Source organism: Meles meles, chromosome 15 (genome assembly GCF_922984935.1).
Source record: "Meles meles chromosome 15, mMelMel3.1 paternal haplotype, whole genome shotgun sequence".
NCBI classification, from domain to species: domain Eukaryota; kingdom Metazoa; phylum Chordata; class Mammalia; order Carnivora; family Mustelidae; genus Meles; species Meles meles.
Window position 1 is genome coordinate 40,925,906 of NC_060080.1, and position 17,832 is coordinate 40,943,737.

The 17,832-nt window shown below is 50.9% G+C and overlaps 1 protein-coding gene across 3 annotated transcripts in view; it reads left to right on the forward strand.

Moving 5' to 3' along the window:
* Positions 1-17,832, forward strand: part of TRABD2A (TraB domain containing 2A) — a 55,660-nt gene that overhangs the window by 22,510 nt on the left and 15,318 nt on the right. For all 3 annotated transcript variants that reach the window (XR_006815097.1, XM_045979433.1, XM_045979434.1), the window contains exons 3-4: positions 14,931-15,077; positions 17,463-17,637. Coding sequence is in view for 2 of the 3 variants with exons in the window: in XM_045979433.1 (XP_045835389.1) it covers positions 14,931-15,077; positions 17,463-17,637 (322 nt within the window). In the remaining variant the exon portion in view is untranslated. The remainder of the gene's footprint in view (positions 1-14,930; positions 15,078-17,462; positions 17,638-17,832) is intronic.

Below are 17,832 nucleotides of genomic sequence, written 5' to 3' on the forward strand. Positions count from 1 at the left end.
ACCTTGCCCAAATTCTGCAACTCTATGCTGGGTTTCTGTTATGGACTGAGTTGTGTCTCTCTGCTCCCCATTCATATTTTGAAGCCGTAACCCCACGTACCTCAGAATGTGGCTGTATTTGGAGAGTGGGTCTTTAAAGAGGTAATTAAGTTAAAATGAGATCACCGGGGTGGACTCTAACTCAGTATGACTGGTGTCCTTATGAGAAGAGGACATTAGGACACAGACACACACAGAGTGAGGACCATGTGAAGACACAGGGAGAAGACAGCGGTCTACAAGACGTGGAGAGAGGCCTCAGGAGAAGTGAATCTCATCACACCGTGATCGCTGACTTCCAGACTCTAGAACTGAGAGAAAATACGTTTCTGTTGTTTAAGTCACTCAGTCTGTGGCACTCTGTTATGGCAGCCCCAGCAAACTAATGAGTCCCTTCTGTCTGGGCTTTCCACTTCACCTCCTAGGAATAGACCAGAAAGGCAAGAAGAAAACTCCGATCGTGCTACCAGGATCCATTTACTGATCCTCCCTTCTTCTGTTTATTTCCTTCTTTCTCCTTGTCCTCTGTTTTTCTCTCTTTCTCTCTCTTTTTTAGATTTTATTTTTTTTATTTGTCAGAGAGAGAGCACAAGCGGGGGGGGGGGGGCGGCAGGCAGAGGGAGAAGCAAGCTCCCCACTGAGCAAGGAACCCAGTGCAGGACTCCATCCCAGGACTCTGGGATCATGACCTGAGCTGAAAGCAGACACTTAACCGGCTGAGCCACCCAGGCATTCCTGTCCTCTGTTTCTCTTTTCTACCTTTGAAGTAAGAATACCTAAATTCCGAACCGTCACACCCCACCACAGAGCAGGGAAAGGCTGCTGGTGGGGGGGGGTGGGAAGGAGGGTTGGGAGAGGTTGAAGAATGTGTGAGGGAAAGGGGAGGGCCACAACCACAACCCTAAAGGAGGAGCTGACAAGGAAGGGAGGGAGAGACAGTCTCAAACAGACTCTGGGCTGAGTGTGGAGCCCATCACAGGGCTCGATCCCACGACCCTGAGATCATAACCCCGAGCCAAAACCAAGAGTCAGATGCTCCACTGACTGAACCGCCCAGATGCCCCCCAGGGTACTTTAATACTGAGCTGGGTTTTCAAGGGGAGGCTAGGATTGAGACAGGCAGAGGAAAACGAGGGAGCTAGTTCAAACGGGCCAACAGTGCAGGCAAACCTGGGGACACGCACGCCGGGCTGGCCAAATGGTGGCAGGCTGGGCAGACTCCATGACCATTCGTGTAGGGCGGGATGGAGGGCGATGCTGGAGAGGGTTTGAGTCTGAGGCTGGGGAATCTCACGGAGCAGTTTTCGGGGTGCAGTGGGAGCTCCGAGAGCTGGGCTGCCGGTCAGTGCCTCTGGCAGCCGAGCGTGGGCTGGATGGGGCTGCCACCCCGGTCACTGCTGCAGCTGCTGGAGTCAGCCTCGTAGCTAAGAGCTTCAGATGTGTTAGTCCAGGCCTCCGGGCCAGCAAGGGAGAACTGAGGGACTGGGAACTGGGCTCTCTGTGGACTGGAGTTTGTCCTTCAAGGGAAACCTGCCAGGGAGCTGATAGTGGATATTGGATACAAAATAAGAAACATCCAGGAGCGGGCTGGACTCCCGAGGTAGTGCAGTGCGTAGCCATTTAGATGATCTGCTTGCCACTTAGGCCTAATGAGCCCCAGTAACAGTTGTGCGTGTGGCTAAGTGGGTGTGCTTGGCTTTATTGTGCTTTTAATTCGGTTCTTTTTTTTTTTTTTAAGATTTTATTTATTTATTTGACAGAGAGAGATCACAAGCAGACAGAGAGGCAGGCAGAGAGAGAGAGAGGGAAGCAGGCTTGCTTGCTGAGCAGAGAGACCGATGGGGGACTCGATCCCAGGACCCTGAGATCATGACCTGAGCCGAAGGCAGCGGCTTAACCCACTGAGCCACCCAGGCGCCCTAATTCGGTTCTTCATAGGATTCTTCATCGTCTGTTGTTCCTGAAGCTTGTTTGTCTTATCAGAACTTGAAAAGATGTAAAGGAAAATTACCTTTCAGGGCAATAGAAGTTAAAAAAGGAGATTTCTGGGGAGGGGCTGAGATGGTCTGGAAGTGCTTAGCAGAGGTGGTAACTTTCGCTAGGCCTGGGGGATGAGAGGTTGGTATTTGTTCTTACTGTCACCTCAGCATTGTGTGGGATTTGGGGGAAAGAGGTGTGTTAGTTAGCCGGGGGCGCCATCCCAGAATACCACATGGGGGGAGTGTAAGCAATGGAAATGTGTTTTCTTGCAGTTCTAGAAGGTCAAAGTACAATATTAGGGTGCTGGCAGGGTCAGTTTCTGGTAAAGGCTCTCTCAGCTTGCAGCTGGTCACCTTCTTGCCGTGTCCTCATGTGCCCTTTACTCTGTGTGTGTTGGGGGGCGGTGGGGGCTGGGGTTGCTCCGCTGTCTCTTCCTCATCTTATAAGGACTGCAAGTCCTATCAGATCAGGGCCCTGCCCTTAACCCTAATACCTCCTTAGAAGCCCTGTCTCCAAATACAGTCTGAGTGGCAGTTAGGGCTTCATCCTGTGGATTTGGGGGTGGGTGGGTGGCACAGTTCAGTTTGTGACAGGAGGCCCATCTGACATCAGGCCGGATGCAGACTGGGTGGAAGGGAGAGAGAATGGTCAGGAAGCCTGACTGAGGAGAGAAGGAGGAGAGGAGAGACACGGAGGGTGTTGAAGGCCTGGCAGGCAAGGAAGAGAGGGAGGGCCTGGTGCGTTCTGCCGGGCCTCTCCATGGGCTCTCCCGTTCCTCAGGAGCCAGCATCACTTACAAAAGGACAACCTACCAAAGGAGTGGTTGGAATGTCACTGAAGATGAGTTTCTCTCGTCCTCATGCTTGAGTCCTTTCGCTGCGAAGAGCTCAGGTCCAAGTGCTTGGGAGCGCTTTCTCCCCTCTGGGAAAGCAGACCTCAGTGTCCAGAGGAGTGTGCGGAAGCCTCACCTCCGGTGTCCGGCAGCACGTATGAACACGACAAGAAAAGGAGCAGGATTTCTCACCATCTTGCTTTGAGGGGCCAGTCTAGACTACTCCACAGGAATAGTCCCCTTTCAGGTACAGAAGGAGGAGGGGTTTTTTGGAGTGGCTGGAAGGGAGAAAATAAATGAGCTTGAGGAGGACATCCCCACGGCCTGGATACCCAGGTGAGATGGGAGAGGCAAGGACCAGAAATCCTCATGGGGGGGCTCGAAACAATATCAGGGCAGAATGTTCTGAGGACAAGGAAGACCTTCCCCTACTGATCTCCAACTATACTTCAAGGGGCTGAATGGCTCTCAAAAGTGAACTAAGAAAAAAGACCCAACAACCCACCGCCCCAGAAGGTGAGGCCTGCGCCTGAACAGATGTGAGCCCCTTTGTTCAGGGAGCTGGGAGGCTGGTGGGGTGGTGCGGGCTAATGGGAGCCGCACAATGGGCGGTGCCTTTCATATGCAGAGCAGCCCTTTGATCTGAGGGGGATGAAAGTGCTGGAAAGTGGAGAGGCTCGATGGGGGGTCTTTGTCTTTGACAAAAAAGGCATCTGCCGGACTAGAACCCCTCACCCCGCTCCTACAGCCCAAGGGCTCCCGCAACAATGCCCCGACTGGGACCTGGGTCTCCCCACAGCTGAAGAAGTCTCAGGAAAGAGAAAGAAGCATGCTGCAAATGCTGGGCAGGAGCTTAATCGATTCTTTCCACAGCCCAGAAAGAAAGGGAAAGAGAAGTGCTGTAGGGAAGCAAGGGGAGAGCGGAAGGGGAGACATGGGGGGGGGGGGCGGGACGGGGTGGGGGTTGGGTAGCAGGAAGGAAGGGTGGCATTTGAACACTGGAGTAAACTGTCTGGTAGTAGCCGTGTTTTTTTTTTTTTTTTTTTTTTTTTAAGATTTTATTTATTTATTTGACAGAGAGAGATCACAAGCAGACAGAGAGGCAGGCAGAGAGAGACAGGGGGAAGCAGGCTCGCTGCCGAGCAGAAAGCCCGATGCGGGACTCGATCCATCCGAGGACCCTGAGATCGTGACCTGAGCTAAAGGCAGCGGCTTAACCCACTGAGCCACCCAGGCGCCCCAGCCGTGTTACTTTTCTGAAGACAGTGCAGATGAGGCAAGTATGCTGCATTGGAGGGATGGAGAAGAGTACTCAGCCAGTAAGACATGTTTTGGGGTGGACTGGTACTTTTAAAAAAAAAGACAGTATAAGGCAAGCACGGTATGAAAGCAGACATCCATCCGGCTCACTCTGTTTCCAGAGGGGAAAAGAAAGTCCCTTTAAGTCTCTGTGCTGTCAGAAGCTCTAATTGTGTACTAACTTCCAATAGTTCTTCCTTTCTTCCTGTCTCTTACCCTTCTTGAAATCTTAACCAATACTCAAAACAAAGCACTTGGCATTTGGCTTAGAGGTTTTTTTTTTTTTTGCTTGTGGATGCTTTTGAGTCTATTCTGTGGAGTAGATGTCCTTCTGGGCCACAAGCCTGGTGGTGCTGTGTCATTGACAGGATGTCCATCTGGTTGTCATGCGTGTGGCTTGGGAGGGAGTGGACAGGCATGTCCTGCGGAGGGCTGTCCCTTCAGGGGCTGTGGTTGGGTAGGGAGTTGGGAGAGGAGGGAGCGTTGTGCTTTTGGCATGTCTCACCTGCCTAGCATGAGAGAGGGTCTGAAAGAAGAGGACTTACCTGACAGAGTGATCTCTGGGTGCAGGGTACAGAGAGTGACTTTGAGGCTGTCTCTGAATCTTTTTACTGAGCAGTGTTGTTATAACCAGGACAGGGCGTTCAGGAGAAGTAGGCATACTGCCCGTCCTTGCTGAGAGGTGCATGGGCCCTAAGCAGTTGGGCCTTGCCTTGGGAGAAGTAGACTTTAGGCACCTTGGAGAGGTCAAGGCTTGGTGCCCTCCTGCTGTTCTACCCAGCTTCTCACTGGAAAGAGCATGAACTTAGGAGGCCACAGATCTGGGGGTGAATCCTTGCTCCCTCCTCATTTCTTGCCCTTTTGACCTGGGACAAGGTACTGAACCTTTCTGAGTCCGTTTCCTCTGTAAAATGAGGTTGATGAAACAGACACCCTAGGATTGTAGTGAGGAATGAAGGAGAGAGCCTCTGCAGAGGACCCAATGCGTAACAGACTTCCGCTAGAAGCGCGCCGTTACCTTTACTCCTATCACCCTAAGTAGTCGGGCTTATTTGTACCTACTCAGTACGCTCTTATACCTCATCCCTGTTGACACATCTCTACACCTTTCCCCCCTCTTGCCTCCTTTTATTCCTAGGCATTCTTTTCAACCTAGCAGGAGAAACTTGGACAGCACTGCGGGTTGAATTTTATTTCTGAATTCACTAGTTTGCCTCCTTATTTGGATCTTGTCAATGATTGGTTCAGGATCCTGGTTTTAAGCCAATCAGCATGCAGAAGTCTTCTGGCTTCTCTGATTGGTGTAGGTGTGAGCACGTGTCCTGAGCTGGCTCAACCAGATGGAAGAAAGAAAAGGTTAGAACCCCGGTGTGTGGTTGCCCTGGCTCCTCTTGAGTTTTCTAGTTGTAAGAGTGGTCCAGAAATTAGCAGGTGCATAGACCAGGGGAGCCCTAACCTTACTTCGCTCCTTGCTTTTGGCTTTCTGTTGTGTGAGAATCAGTTTCCTTATGATTTAAACCGACTTAGGCGCTGTTCATCCTGATCCCCACTGTCGCTGTAACTGCTTCGTAGAAACTCCCCGTCCCTTACCTGAAATCACCATTTTTCTTTACCATTTTATCAAAAATGTGTTTTAAACAATATGGTGTTTGGTCTTGTTCTCAAAGTATTATAGAATAATTTTATATGAATGTGTGTGTGTGTGTGTGTATTTCTATAAATGGAACTATACTGTATACTTAATTCTATGTCTTGCTGGTTAACCAAAATTGTGTGTTATTCATCCATGCTAATGTGTGTGTCCACTATTCATTTTCACTGTTGTGTGGCATCTACTGCATTTTTTTAAGTTCTCTTCTTGATGGACTATTTCCAGGGTTTTGCTGTTTCAAATGATTTTGCTATAAACATTCTCATAGGAGTCTCCTAGAACACACATGCGAGAAGTTTCGTTCCCATGTGCTTTAGTTTTCCTTTCTATTTAATTAAACTGTAGTAAGGAAAGCTGGGTTGACGCTCTAGGGACACTTCTATGAGCCTTGGTCTTCCTGCTCTGACTCCTCTTTCATGGGCTTCAAAGGTTATTGTCTCCTTGGTGTCAGGAATTAGGTACACGTGATCTCCATCCACTTGCCACCTTCTGCTGGCTCCAGGATGACCCCTTTGCCGCTCCCCAGCATAGTCTTGGACACACTATTTCTTTCTACCAAGAGATGAGACCACTGTTTTTATAGTAGGACTGTCTTCTTCAAATTCTTTGAGAGCCAACGCAGCTGGGTCTGTCACCTGCAGAACCTGACCTAGCCATAGATTGGCTCCTCCTGTTCGTGAGAGGCTCTAGATCCTTCCTGGTTGGGCTGTGGTGAGGGCAGGAGCTGGGTCTGTTGCTCCTGTGTTCATTACCCTAACAAAGTCCCACAGACTGGGACCTTAAAATAACAGAAATGTATTCTCTCCTAGTCCTGGAGGCTAGAAGTCCCAAGTCAAGGTGTCAGCAGAGCCCTGCTCACTCTGAAGGGCCTAGAGGAGAATCCTCCCTTGCCTCATCCAGCTTCTAGTAGTTGCTGGCAATTTTGGCCTTTCTTGGCTTGTGGGTGCATCCCTCCAATCTCTCTCTGTGTTGGTCATCGCATGACTGTCTTCACTGTGTGTCTCTACCGTGTCTTCCAGCTGTGCATGTCCGTCTGTCCACATTTCCCCCTCTTGTAAGGATACCATTCCTGATGGATTCAGGCCCACCCTGATGACCTCATCCTAGCCTGATTATCTGCAAAGACCCTGTTTCCGAAAGGTTCACATGTAATCGGGATTAGGACGAACATACCTTTTGGGGGGAGAAAAGTCAACCCGTAACATCCTCTTTTTACCCCCTCTGCTGCTTCTCTGGCTGGTTAGGGAGATGAACTTTGGACTGACTTGTCTTGCCTGACCTATGGGGACTTACACTTGTCTTGTGGGGATGGGAACTCCTTCTACCAGGAGCTCTAGCCTCTGTTTTCCTTCTTTCTTTCTGGGCTTTGGTACTGGTCCGGGTGACTCTGGCTTCCATCTCCTTCCCTCGTGGAGCCTTCACTCTGCCCAGCTGAGCTGCTTCCTGGATGTTTAGCTGTTCCTATGTTGGGCTTACTGGTTGTCTTTGCAGTTGCCACACTCTTGCTGCCCCCTGGGGAGGGACTGGCTCCTGGTGACATGCTGGAAGCAGCCTCCTAGGATGAGCTTATAGTACCCTCCTCCATCCTGTTCGGACTCTCTGTGGCCATGCTGGTCCCCATCCCCCCCAACCCCTTTGGTCATGTTAGTGGTGCTTCTTTCTGGACCCTTGCTAGCTGTTGCTGTCATCACTCCCTTTGTCTGTCCTGGGCTTGTAGATTTGGTTGCTGCCACACGCACAGCTCTTGTTGAGGTCCTGTGGCTGCTGGAGCTGCCACCGCCCCTGTCGTTGTCCCTTTGGCAGAGCCTGTAGGCCCTGTGACTGCAGGAGAGTATGTGCTCAGGGTGGATACAGGGTGGATACACTGGCCCTTCCATGAACAGAGGATCTTTGGGGGTACACTGGATTCCCTCACCCTAGCATGAGCTGAGGAGGTGACTCAGACACCATGGGGACCATATGGAGGCTCCTGATGGTCGCCTGACCTGATTCCCTTCTCTGTGGAGCCCCGTGGCCTATGCCAAGGGGAGGAGAAACAACAGAGACAGAGAAGACAGACCAGAAGGGTTTTCTCCCCTCCCTCCCTGAAATGGAGCAAATCAAATGCTTCCAAGTGGAAGAGCGTTTGAGGTCATCACGTGCCATCTCCCCTTTAGTGCAAGACCCCCCCCCCCATATGGACATTCCAATTTTGATTGAACAGTCTCTGTGCCAAGGAGAGCAATATTACTGTTCCCCAGGGAACATCCTTGTACACTTCTCTATTGGACATGTGGGCTAGTATTTCTGTAGGAGAGATTCCTAGAAGTAGGACACATGCATTTTCTGTGTGGATGGCTGCTAACAGATTTGCGCGTGTACAGAAACACACATTGTATTGTTATATACAAAAATGACTACATGACAGTCATGGAGGAGACAGGGAGCTCAAAAAGAAGAAAGAAGCTTCTAATAGTAAAAATGTCCCACAGTAGAGCAGAGTGCCTGACTTGAGATAGCAAGCATTCAACAAGAAGAGCTTGGTATATCCTGGGGAAGCACTGGGAACCTCTCCAAGGTGGCAAGTCCCCTAGTGGTGGCTTATTTGGCCCTGAGCCCTTTCAAACATCATGCAACTTCCAAGGGAGCCCTAGAGAACAGCAAAGGTTTTGCAGGACCCATCCTGAAGCATTCTGAGCCTGTCTCCTTGTGTGTTTGCAGAGACCTGCCACAGGGCTCTGCTTGTCCTCTGTTATAGACCCAGGCCTTCCATTGTATCCTCAGCTGGATTGGCCTGAGTTCTGCCAGGACCCTCCACGGGTGGCCTCAGGAGATAAATGAGGTTTTCCCAACAGGCAGGAAGTCCTCCTGTGTACCCTGAAGATAGCAGGAATGTTCAGTTGCAAGCTTCTGGCGTAGCTGTGTTTCTTATGGTCAAGGACAGAAGTCTTGACAGGTTTCAAGGGAAGTATCCTGCTTAGCTCTAAGATCTTGGATCTTTAGATCTTTAGCTCCTTCCCCTCATGGCCCCTGGTGGCCTCTGTTGGCACATGTAGCATGCTTCTCATGGCCTGCGGCTGGGCAGGCCAACAGCTTGGTGCTAGGTTATGGAGGGTGGGCTGATGGGTGCCAAGCCCATGGCCACCATTTGGGATGTGGTTGTGTAAGTCGGTCACTTCTCTTTTGCTGATCAGGGTGATGTGCCCCTCAGACAACCACATGTCCTTGAATACATGCTCTCCTTGTATTCTTGCTGCTGCAGCGCCCCTGTGAGGTTCTGAGCGTGCCCGCGGTGTGGCTGCTATGGGACCGGGGAATGCTGTAATAGATTTGCTGCTCTTGGCACCTCCCGTTTTTAACAGCCGGGCAAAGTGTAGCTCAGGGCCGAGATATTGACTGTGATGGCCTGTCCCTTTCTGGGGTTTCCACTTCCTCCTAGAGGTGCCCACTGGGTGTTTCTTAATCCTTTACTGCCCTCTGTGATCTGTTGCCGTCACACACCCTTTTGTCCTGTCCCACTCCCAATGGGCACCCCCTTGGGATGGGGACCAAATCTTCATCCCCAATTGCAACTCCACTTCCCAGAGGACAGGCTGATGCTCTAGGGGGTGGGGAGGGGCTACTGATGTTACTATTTGATGATGATGATGATGATGATGATGTAAGTACATCACGCTAATGACTTTGCTGACCGCCTTCAGGTGCTCAGAGTTCTAAGGTTCCACCACCTCCCCCTCTAGTTCTCTTTTCCCTGGAGCCCCTTGCTTGGCCCTCAGGTGAAAAAATTGATGGTGAGAGACAAGGACCTGTGTGAGGTATCTGTCGCTCAGGAATTTTTAAGAGAATTTGTTGTTCTGCATCAGCCCAAGTAGCTTGGCAAGATGGTAACCATACAGGAGGCATAATTCTTGGAAACTTCCCTGTGCACTCCAAAAGCAGAACTTGAGAATTTAGAACATGGCTTTCTTCTGAAATGATGTTTTTGGGGGTAGTTTCTAGGTTTGGCCACAGAGTGTTTTGTTTGCATGCAAAACTGCAGAAGCCATGCTGTTTCAGAAGCATGCCGGTCCCTTAGCCCACATCCTTCCTGGTGAGGATATGAGTCAGACTCCAGAAGCTAAGGTGCAGAGAATTGTCATTCAGGGTCGGAGAACCAAGCCAGGAATTGACTGCAGGGCCATGCACACCACGGGCTCTCTGGAGACGGTTCAGATTTTAAAGAGCTAGATGTGTTTGTTCTTCATTTCTGCAGGTTCCTGAAGCTCTCACCATAACTTAATTCCATCAGTGACTCCCAACCCCGCCGGCACAATGTGGGTGGTGGTCCTGGGATTGAGCCCCGTGTCGGGCTCCCTGCTTGGGGGAGAGCCTGCTTCTCCCTCTCCCTCTGTCTGCTGCTTTGCCTACTTATGCTTTCTCTCTGTCAAATGAGTAAGTAAGTAAGTAAATAAATAAGTAAATAAGTGAGTAATTAAGTGCGTGTAAGGGTGCGGTTGCATGGGTTCGTCATGGTTTATGTGCCTCTGTTCTAAAGCATGGAGTAGCCCTGAATGCACCGTATGGATGGACAACCGAGATTAAAAGAAATAAGCAGGCTCCGGAGCAGTGTGCAGAGCATGCCAAGATTTATGTCAACAACGAAGTGGTGGGTAATGAGTTGCGGTCTGGGGTTTGGAAAACACTGGCTCCGAAGGTTCCTGGGAAAACCACGCCATCTGGGTATCTGGAGGAGAAGGTTTATCTGAGATCTTGCAGAAATGAACCTGAGTCCTTATAGGATTGTCTGAAATCTTCATCTGTGGAATTCTGCCAGGGTTTCTCCTCGGGGCCTGCCTGCATCTGCCTGAGCCCAGAGCAGAGGTCCTGGGGACGAGGGAAGCAGAAACATGTTCACCTTTAGCCCAGAAGGCTGACCTATAGCTGGCATAGTTCCAATAAGGATCAAGAATGTGCTGGTTGCGGGGCGCCTGGGTGGCTCAGTGGGTTGGGCCTCTCTCTGCCTTCGACTCAGGTCATGATCTCAGGGTCCTAGGATCGAGCCCCGCATCAGGTTATCTGCTCAGTGGTGAGCCTGCTTCCCCCTCCCCCTCTGCTTGCCTCTCTGCCTACTTGTGATCTCTCTCTCTCTGTCAAATAAATAAATAAAATCTTTAAAAAAAAAAAAAGAACGTGCTGGTTGCTACGTTCATAAAGGGTCCTGAGACTGCCTGTAAATCTCACCAATAGTTAATATTGAACGGAATGATGAGCACCATAGAAATTGTGTGAAAGTTTTATGAGTGTTAATTCAAAGAAGACATTTATGATCTTGTACTCCCTGCATGTCACCTCCCCACGTGCGCACTAAGCATATACCCACCAGCTTCATATAGTGCAGCTCCCTGTGCCCGGGGGTCCCATCCCTGTGCTACTCACGTACATGTACTAAGTTGCACGGTATAGCAACTTGCGCTTGATGATCCTGCCACACTAGGACAGCTCTGGGTTGGGGGCTGTGGGGCCACCTCTTGGGGTAACCCCTGGGCTTCTGCATCCAGCCTGCTTTCTTACTGGGAAGGTTGTAGGAAACCTTCATTTTGTCCCTTCTTGCAGCCAGAAAATTCCCTTTTCCTCTTTTGTGATTTACTGTAGTCACTAATGTTATCTTAAGGATTAGGGTAAGTCTCAGGCTGCACGTACTTCAGAAACCACGGAGGAGAGCCTTGTTGGCCAAACCCTGGCATTTTATCCCATGATTGTTTTGTCTTCCGTTGCAATGATAGCTTCAGTGTTTGTCCATGGAAAGGCATTTATTTGAGTGCTTCAAGGCTAAAGGAGCACAAACAAAAAAGTGCAGGATATCCGTTCATTTATTTGTCTGTCTGTCTGTCTGTCATGTATCACCTATCTGTGGGCTTTCACAGACAGAGATTGTCCCTGGAAAGATACACAAGGCAAGGACCGCAGTGACTGTTTTTCGGGTGGAGCATAGGGGTACAGGAATAGGAGGAAGCTCTTTTTCTTTGTACTGTTTGAAATTTTTACCACATCCATATAAACTATTAAAAAAAGAGTAAGCGGAGACTGACATGTTTTGACTTGTGTCTCCAAATCCTTACGTTGAAGTTCTAACCGTCAGGACCTGAGAACGTGACCTTATTTGGAAATCGGGTCTTTACAGATGATTTAAGATGAGGTCACTGGGGTGGGCATTGATCCAATATGACTGTGTCCTTATACAAAGGGGAAGTTTGGACACAGACACACATGGGGAGTGTGCCACATGGAGCTTGGAGTTCTGTAGCCACAAGCCAAGGGACGACCGGAAGCTCCAAGAGACTCCTGGAACAGAGCCTTCCCTAAGTCCTTCAGAGGGAGCATGGCCCCGCCAGCCCCTTGATTTTGGACTTCTGGCCTCCAGAACTGTGGGTCAGTACATTTCCGTTGCTTAAGCCTTCCAGGTTGTGGTCCTTTGTTATGGCAGCCCCAGGAAAGTAAAACACCAAGTGAGAAACTGTTAGCAGAGTCTCCAAAGAAAGGGATTGATGGGCTAGAGAGGAGGAGGGGTGGGGGGAGGGAGTTGGTTAGGGATGAGGTGGGGGGGCAGCATGCACGGCCGGGCCCACCCCACCTGGACACTGTCCTTGCTGCTTTGCCCTGCCTTCCCTTCCTAGTTGCCTGCCTCAGCTCTCAGCTGGATAGGCTGCCTGGGACAGATGTGATCCTGCGATGCCAGGAGGCTAGGTCAGTTACAAGCCTCCTAGGAGAGGCCTCTGTGCTCAACGTAACAGGACACAGTTGTTTGCGAAGAGTTTGCTAATCTGTGAGTCACATCCTGACACCTCAGATTTCTCAGACAGGCTCAGACTTCACCAAGCCATCAAGGAGAGTGAATTGCCTCAGAATGACCCACAGTCATGAAGCCTGTCAGACTGTGGGGCCTTTCCAGGTGCCACAGTAGGTCTCTGAGGAAACCGGGTCTGGACCTCCATGGTGTCAGTCGGCTGAGTTTGGGGCTGTGTATTGTTTTTGTGGCTCTGTCTTGTGTTCCCTGACTCCTGCTCCGGGGCCTTGATACTTCCTGCAGAGGACCCGGGGGGAATCACCTCCTACAGCTGCGGAGGCTGACACAGAAGGCCCCCCACCTGGTTGCCCCAAAGTAGGCCCCTCCAGAAGGGCCTCAGGGCCCTGCTCCTGGTTGCATGGAGCTTGATCATCAAAAGTAAATTAACGTCCCAGCGAGGCTTTGGAAGTCTATTCCAAACAGGTGAAATGTCTTTTGGGTAAATGACATTTGACCACATCGAGAAGGGACTGAATAAACAAAGACCTGGTTTAACCTGCCTGGCAGGCCACACAGACCTCTCCATTTGGCAGATCTGCCCGTCCAGTGGGATAGGTGGCTCTGTCTTCTCTAAATACCAAGAACGCCTTCAGAAAAGCATTTCAAAGTCAGTGGGAACTCTTGGAGGAAGGTCTGCCAGCCACGGACATCTGGGATTGTCCTGAATGCCTTTAGGAGAAGGCAAGCTCCAGTAGCACCAAGCACAACTTGGCTCAGAGGTGTGAGACCTTGGCCTGGGGCTCCACAGACCTGAGAGGGGCTTCCTTCTGCCCCTCCCCCTCCACTCCATAGATTTGTTCCTCCAGCTAATCCAGAGAAGTCACTTAGCTGTTCCCAGTGGTGGTGGAGAGGTCCCAACTGTGTGGCTTTAGAACCCAGAGGCTCATCTTTGTGGATGGCCAAGTTTCCTCACTTAGATCATAATTTGTGGACATGCACCTGGGTGTGTCTGTCAGCTCATGTCATTAGAGAGGGGTGGGGACAGGGCCTGGCCCAGAAGGTCTGGACCCAACAGAGAGGAGGGGGACATTTTGAGAGGAGAGGAGGGGATTCTACGGAGGGACCTGCCCCCACTGCCATGAGTTCAAGCCTCAGGACACGGCCAATAGCGTAACCAAGGGAGACCGGGCCACTGGAGGAGGGCGTACAGCAGGCGTGGGTCACTTTGGCCTATGGGAAGCAAGTCTCCGAGCCCCCCTGCCTCTTTGCCCTCAGAATGAGGGAGATGTGTGACAGGAGGAAGTCAGGGGGTTGGGGCTGCGCAGGGTCATCTGCTGACTCGAGACACGTAATATGTTGTTTCCAGAGAACCGAAAACTTCCTGCTGAAGACTTCATCGAGTGCTCAGGTGTCAGCACCCGCCTCTCTGTGAGCAAATGGGGAGGGAATATTCCAGCCAGGTGGTGTCTGTGCACGATTACTGGGGCAGCACGTGGAAGGGCAGCTGTTGAAGGTGATATGTCTGCGTCCACACCTGGGAAGGGCAAGAGAGAGCGAGTGCCAGGGCATCCTCACTGTGGTCAGGAGTCCCAGTCCCACCTGGTGCCAGAATCCCACCTCCCCCTCTGTCCCAGCTCTCCAGTGCCACAGAGAATCCGGTTTTGTCAAATTCCTTGAGGCTGGATTTTCCCAAAGGATGTGCCGTGAACCCTTCTCTAGTGATGTGTGGCCCAAATACACTTGGGAAACCTGCCACACTCTCCCTTTGGAAGAACCCACAGCTCACATTAGTGGGTATCAGAGACTCTGAGAAACCCATACAGATAAAGCTGTTTGGTTTTGTTTAGCCCTCATTTCCTCTTTCTCTATAACTTCTATTAACTGTAACTTCTATTAATGTCCCACCGACCCAGTGAACCCATTAGGCGGCAGACACCCCATTGGTGGTTAGAACAGACTTGTGGATGTTGTGTATAAGTTCCCGTCCAGTCCTTTGTGTAAGTGAAGCGGTCATCAGTATGTGCCTGTCGGTGTGCCCAGCTGCCTCCTGTCTTTCCTCCCCAGCTTCTTCAGACATTCATCGCAAGCTGTTCTCTGGTCTCGTCACCTCCTGGGGACTCTCATGGGATCGCTCCTGGTGGTCTGTGTTCGTTTTAAGACACTTCCTCCTGTGTGACCCACAGGTGCCAACTTGGGTAGGACTGTCCTCCTTTACTTTGGACACTGCCCAGAGATTTGTGTTCCCTTTTTCAGCAGCAACGTCCATGTCCTTGCACAACAAACCCAGAGGTGAGGCCATTGCCAACTTTGAACAGAAGAAATAAGATGGCGGCTAATGATTGCTGTGTCGGTGAACTTAAAAGGGTTCCTGTGTTTTCTCTCCTTAGGTCATCTTTGCTTTGAACCAGACCCTCCTGCAGCAGGAGAACCTTCGAGCAGGCAGCCTTCAGATCCCCTACACGACGGAGGATCTCATCAAACACTATAACTGTGGGGACCTCAGCTCCGTCATCTTCAGCCATGACAGCTCCCAGGTGAGAGCCTTGGTCCTCTGCTGAGCTCAGCGTGCATTTAAGCACAAGAGTGAAGACATTACCTACTGACACCTGGACCTACTGTGTACAAAGGATCGAGGTCATAAAGGGCTCCAAAAATAAAATTGGGCAGGTTTAGATGTTGAAGGAGATGCTGCAGCTAACAGAGGCATTCTTTATGCTACTGGGAACTGGGGGGGGGGCGGGCATTGATGAGCGTTAATTCTCAGATTGAGGCAAAGAATGAAGCTTTGAGGGATCCAGCAGCTGGGGTGGCCTCTGGAGCATGGAAGGGGTCCAAGGGTGAAAGGCCCCTGGCTGACTTAGGCAGTACTTCTGGGAAGTGACAGAGCAGAACTTCAGCTGCACCTTAGCAGTGGCTCCTAGGAGCACGTGAGCAGGATGGTTGGATTGTGTCCATGACCAAGCTGGTGTAGTGAGTGACACACGGGACAGGTTTTACCTGTGGCCTCTCAAGGGGGAAGGAAGCTCAGAGTGCAGCCTCCCTATGGGGATGTTTGTTACTCTTTTATCAACAAGCTTCCTGGGGACAAACCATGGCTTCCTTCCCTCCCCCCAGCAATACCATATTGCAGTGGCAAGTGCCAGCTGAGCTCTGAGATGGGGAGTGTGTTGTCTCCAGCCCCAGGACCAGCGTCCTCATGCGGGAGGAGGGCGAGAGCAATGCTCAGGGTGTGTTAGATCTGGGGACCCTATCATAAGGCAATGTGAGTGAATATAAGAGGTGAATAAGGAATGGCAGCCTGGGGAGAGGGACAACAGAGGCTGGATCCAGCATCAGCCCCACAAGCGTCAAAAGATTTAATGAGCTTTCCGGAGAGTCTAGTGCTGGAGGAACCAAAACCCAGGCAAGGCAAGCAAGGGGAAGGGGAGAACAAGGAATGCACTAAAGAAGGAATAGTAGACTTTATGGTGATGACAGTTCTTACTGTCACTTGTAGCGGGTGTGGGGTAAGTGGGGAGACAAGTCAAGGTCAATTGGGACACATTAAAATCTGAAATGGCAGGAAAAGCTAATACGGACGGAGCATTTGGAAATTAGATGGGTAAATGCGAAGGCTGGTGGGGGTGGTCAGAGAGAGGCACCTTATGCTTCCTTTTTCTGTGGCTCGTTCATCCCTGTCCTGCTCACAGCGCCCCCACCGGTGGTGTGGGGTACTGAGGACGTGCCTGCCGTGGTACCAGGAGGGCCAGGCTGGTCACGCTGAGGGGCGCAGGTCAGAGGGCACGTTCGGCATTTAGAAGGGACAGCAGGATGGCAGTGGGAGGCTGCCCTGCACACTCTGGGCTGCCTGTGGGGAGGGGCCGGTACAAAGGAAGTGCTGTGCTGAAGAGAAGGGACATGGAGAAATGGACAGAAGGATCGCACGTAAACGACAGGATTTTTGAAAAGACGATAAAGGAATAGATGAAGGCTTTGGATTTGGAAATGAAAAAAGTATCATTTCAAGTAAATAGCCGAAGGAGATCTGTTGTTGGGGAAATGAAAATTGACATCTGTGCCACAGAATAAGGACATTCAGAAGGCCTTAGAGGGGCTACTGCAGGTGGGAGAAGCTGCCTGGGTGGATATGGTATTTTATAAGCTTGCAAATGGTGAAGCTTGTTAAATCCCTGGGTAGAGGAGAGAGCACCGCACTCAGGATGAGGGGATCCAGGTGAGGTGGAGAGAACCCCCATGTCACCTCATCTACAGCCGCTGGGCTGCAAGTATCACCCAGAAGGTCATAGTTTTGGTGTAACGTCATCCTATTGTTAGTCCAGACACTGCAGCTGGTCAAGATGTGTGCCGGAGCCAGGTGAAATATTTGCCAGGAGGGCCAAGAACACCGGAGAAAGCAAGAGGAAGACATGGGAATTGGAGACGTAATGACAATGAACATGCATGGAATTTAGAAAACAGTCAAATGGCTATAGGCGTTCCATGTGTTTGGTGTTAGAATCATAATTATTGGTTCTAAACTATGTATTTATGTAAAAGTATTTTCCTAAAGCATGTGTGAATCCAACGAGTACAAACTCGGGATGTGCTAAGGCAAAGATAGGGTCTCCTTATACAAACACATGGTGCCAAGCACTCTCATTTAAATGGAAGAGAAGCGCTGTCTAAAATAGCCCAAGGGTTCTTTCAGTGCTTCCTTTACTGTGTTTGCACCTGGGTTACAGAAAATGATATCCCAGTTTGAAAAAGCAGGTGGGAGACCCCAAGAGTGGTGTGTCCAGCCCCCCGCCCCCCCCCCCCCCACCCCGACCCCGGACAACGGCTTGACGGTCTAGGCTGGGTGATTTGGTGCTCAAATTAAGCAACTTCGTTTGTTACTCTGTTGCCCCTAATTTTTTCCTTTTCTCTCTCTTTTGGCGGAGGTTCCCAATTTTATTAACGCCACGCTGCCGCCCCAGGAGCGCGTCACGGCGCAGGAGATTGACAGCTACTTCCGCCAGGAGCTTATCTACAAGCGGAATGAGAGAATGGGGAAGCGGGTGAAGGCGCTCTTGGAAGAGTTTCCTGACAAAGGCTTTTTCTTTGCCTTTGGAGCTGGTGAGTCCTAGGTTACCTCTGCTGGGACGCTGGGCTCGGATGCTCCTTCCACGAGGGGCCTGCTGGGGTGGCGCCTGGAGGAGGCGAGCTGAGCGGCAGGCACCTTCGCCGAGAGGCTCCATTGATGCCCCAGCGCCCGGCAGGGCTGCCACTTCTCTGGAAGGATCCGGGCGGATAGAGCCCGCTGCTACCGAC